Source organism: Echinops telfairi, unplaced genomic scaffold (assembly GCF_000313985.2).
Source record: "Echinops telfairi isolate 266 unplaced genomic scaffold, ASM31398v2 ScPeMD7_7458;HRSCAF=8496, whole genome shotgun sequence".
NCBI classification, from domain to species: Eukaryota; Metazoa; Chordata; class Mammalia; order Afrosoricida; family Tenrecidae; genus Echinops; species Echinops telfairi.
Genome location: NW_022111358.1, coordinates 24,923,954 through 24,927,553, shown reverse-complemented (window position 1 = coordinate 24,927,553; position 3,600 = coordinate 24,923,954). Strand labels below are relative to the sequence as shown.

The window sequence follows — 3,600 nt, the reverse complement described above, 5'->3', positions numbered from 1 at the left end:
CGTGTGTCCGCAGCCGGACTACAAATCCCAGCATGCAACACACCTCAAGACCGGGGCACTCGAATGAAATCTCACGCCTCAAGTCACGTGTCTGGCTGCGTAAGGCGTCCGGGCCTCTCTCCCACGCCTTTTCCTGTAGCTTCCCTCTTGGTCGCCATTTTGTGAGGGAGGTTCTGGAACCTCTGTGTTCAGCCGACTCTATGGTCGAGCGTTTCAGGAGATGGCCAATCGGACATCAGCTCTTGAGGCAAGCCCCGCCTTTACCCGCATGGAGGCGGGAGTTGCCACGAAGCTCCTGTGGCGAGAGAGGAAGAAGCTGCCTACAGCCAATGAGAAAGGAGGAGCGGATGACGTTAACCAATGGCGGCACGGGGGGAATTGCGGCCAATGAACGTGGAAAGACCCCACGCCACGTGGGTGGGGGAGCTGAGCGCCGAGACCCGGAGCTAAAGCTGAGAGGTGAGTCAGTCACCTTGAGCGAGGCGAGTGCTGTGGTCCAAGCCGGGGCAGCAGGACAGTTGGAGCGCAGGTGACTCGGGGGCCGGGCGCCAGTGACCAGCACGGTGGTGGGCTGAGCTGGGTTAAAGGGCGTTTGCCACCCGGGGCTGAGAGAAGCGGCGGGAATCTTCCTCCTGATCAATTTGCGTTCATGATCAGGGGCAACGAGCGGCTGGCTGCCCCAGCTGGAGCGAGAACAGCTGTAGGAAATGGGCAGGACCCTGCTTGGCACCTGCCTAGTCACTGCCTGCAGCCTTCCCGGGGGACCGTCTTCTTTCGCAACGTTTCTCTCCCGGGGCCTAGGCTGCCTGCTCTCTTTCCCTTCCGCTCTCCCTGACCTTCCTTTGCAGACCCCACGGGCCGAGGGTAGTGGACTGGCGGGTTTGCGCTGCCCTTCTGACCTCCAATGCCCTCCTAGCGGGGGTGGAGGGGACGACCGAAGGTCGCTGATATCACCAAACGACCAGACTCTTTCAGTGGGATTTTCTCTCTCTCTCCCTGGATAGATTGAAAATATGCAGACCACCGGGGCACTACGCCTTCCTCCAGCTCTGGTAAGCCGAGGCCCGAGGGCGAGTTGTGGAGGCGGGTGTAGGAGCCGTCAGTGTTTAATGAATGAATCGAAGGGGCTTGGCTTCCCCTTGGGGGGAGGCTGTAGCATGTGATCTCTGCATATTTGGAGCCTGTAGAATCAAGCAGACAATTCTAAAGCAACTTGACTTTGGCATGTCCTCAGAGAGCCTGCGTCTGACCCTTACCCCAGTCTCTTGGCCATCACCAGACAGCCCACTAAAGTTGTGGTTCTCAACCTTGTCTGCTCCCAACCTCAGGCTCTGGGAATGAGAATGGAGCACAGACCTTTGCAATTTCCCCCCCTAATTCCTCAGGTGATACCAGTATTCAGCCAAAGAGCACTACACTGAGGAAATATCCCGTGAAAGCCAGGCTAAAGATGGCTCTGCTTAGATGGAGCCTCACCACGTTTAACTGGGTAGCAAATAAACTTTCCTGCTTCCCATTCCCTTGAGGTGCAATGGAATGGAATTCCATCTGCCTGGTGAATAGTGTGAATTCATGTTTCCTTTTGGGATACCGATGAAAGCTGTGCCCATGGAGGTGAACTTTGGTACATGGTTTTGAATGGTGAAGGTCGTCTGCCACTGCTGAGTACACGAGTCTCTGGACAGTTGTCTTCCTGGTGCAGGCCTACCTGGTTGAAAAAGAATAGATTAGTTGACCTTGACTACATTGAGCTTTTGTTATTTATGATGGTTATAGTCATTTTTGACAGAAGCTCGACAGTGCGACTTTTCTTGTTGTTGGGGAGTGTATGTCTTTGCCTTTCTGATGTTATAGGTCCGCTGTTGTGCCAGGGGTCTCGTCAGGCCTGCGTCTGCCTCATTCCTGAATAGACCGGAGATCCTATCTATACAGGTAAGGGAGTAAGGTCCTTGCTTCTGAATGGGGCCAATTTGGGTACATGGGGCTGCTGTTAGACAGAAGTGGTAGAAGAGGAACATGACGTGTTTTGATAGACCCCCCAAGATGAACATTTGTGTTGAGAAACTTGCTAAAGGAAGACTTCCCTGACCCACCAAGTTTCCCTGGCACTGAGAACAGACTCAAGACCAGTTCCCAGCATACTTTTCAATCTGAACTTGCATTCTATACTTGCCAGACAATTTGCCAGCAGTTTCATAGATGGGTGGGTTAAGAGGGTGGAGTCTGTCACCTGTCCTTGTGCCTCACCATCTCCTTCTACTCTTTTTCTTGTCTTTACCCCTCTCCCTCTCCTAGCCTTCCTACAGCAGCTCCCCGCTCCAGGTGGCCAGGCGGGAGTTCCAGACCAGCGTGGTCTCCCGGGATATTGACACGGCAGCCAAGTTTATTGGTGCTGGGGCGGCCACAGTCGGTGTGGCTGGTTCGGGGGCTGGCATTGGGACCGTGTTTGGCAGCTTGATCATCGGCTATGCCAGGTAAGTTTCAGGGTAGCCTACGTGATCTCCCATGTGTGTCCCACCCTATTTGGGGGACCCTCAGCCCAATCTGGCTCACTTAAAACTTGCCACGTTGGTTCTCTGCTTGCCCACCCAACCCCCCAGGAAATGTGCAGGCTAGTAAGCTCCTGAGGCACAGCCATCCCAGTCTCCTTGGCCTCCACTGCCAGCACGACCTTACTCCTACCCTTCCCGGGCTGGCATTGCTCTTTCCCTGGCAGGAACCCATCTCTCAAGCAGCAACTCTTCTCCTATGCCATCCTGGGCTTTGCCCTGTCTGAGGCCATGGGGCTCTTCTGTTTGATGGTCGCCTTCCTCATCCTCTTCGCCATGTGAGGCTCCGTGGGGCGCCCTGACCTGTCCCTGCTGCTTCAGCTCCAGGCCATGCCCCGCGCTGGAGTGTGCTAAGCGTTACCATTAAACACACGTTTCTCTAAATCCATATGCCTGTGACTTTGTTCTTTGCCCTGGGGGTGGGGTGGGGGGGAGAAAAGAGGAAATTGATTCAGCCACCGGTGCTGTGAAACTCCTCAGGACTGAACAATCGCACTGGCACAAACACACCATTTCTCTCCTCCCAGGAAGAGCATGGATTCATCCCAGTAACAAGAACTGGTGCTTTTTCCCTTTCAAATTTAAATTTAACTTGTAACATTTTCAGAGAGCTTAATTTTCACCAAACTCTATGCCAAGTTTTCTTTTTTTTAACATTATTCCATCCACGATCCTGTAGATAGTTAAGTATAAGTATTAAGCCTGTTTACAAAAGAGAGCTCAGGCTTGGGGAAGCAAAATAACGTGTCCAAGGTCACGGGTGCAGTTTTCAGAATTGGGGATTCCTCCTCCAGCCAGCTTACACCTTTACTGCTATGCTGGCCCGTCTGTTTCCATTTGGATCCCCAAATTAAGGTGGTACAGAGAGGGAAACTTAGTTCTAAGGCTCTACAGCAAGTTTGAGGCGGAGGGAGCCGTGGACTTCGCCCCACTGTTTTTCATTATTGGTTTGCCTTTTTTAAGGAGCCCTGGTGGTGCTAGCAGGTCAGCGGTTGAAACCCACTAGCACAGCGGTTCTCAACCTTGTGGGTCGCAACCCCTTTGGGGGTAG

At 53.4% G+C, this 3,600-nt stretch overlaps 1 protein-coding gene across 2 annotated transcripts; it reads left to right on the top strand.

Annotated features, from left to right (window-relative positions):
* The first annotated feature begins 438 nt into the window (after positions 1-438).
* On the top strand, positions 439-2,933 carry ATP5MC1 (ATP synthase membrane subunit c locus 1). Of its 2 annotated transcripts, none has more exons than XM_004707081.3 (5): positions 439-459; positions 1,005-1,052; positions 1,855-1,932; positions 2,296-2,474; positions 2,717-2,933. In XM_004707081.3, exons 2-5 carry the CDS (start codon positions 1,014-1,016, stop codon positions 2,829-2,831), a joined length of 411 nt encoding a protein of 136 aa, XP_004707138.1. In that variant the 5' UTR covers positions 439-459; positions 1,005-1,013; the 3' UTR covers positions 2,832-2,933. The 2 variants fall into 2 exon arrangements, with proteins under 2 accessions (XP_004707138.1, XP_004707137.1); XM_004707080.3 differs by having other exon boundaries at positions 440-529.
* The last annotated feature ends 667 nt before the right edge of the window (positions 2,934-3,600 follow it).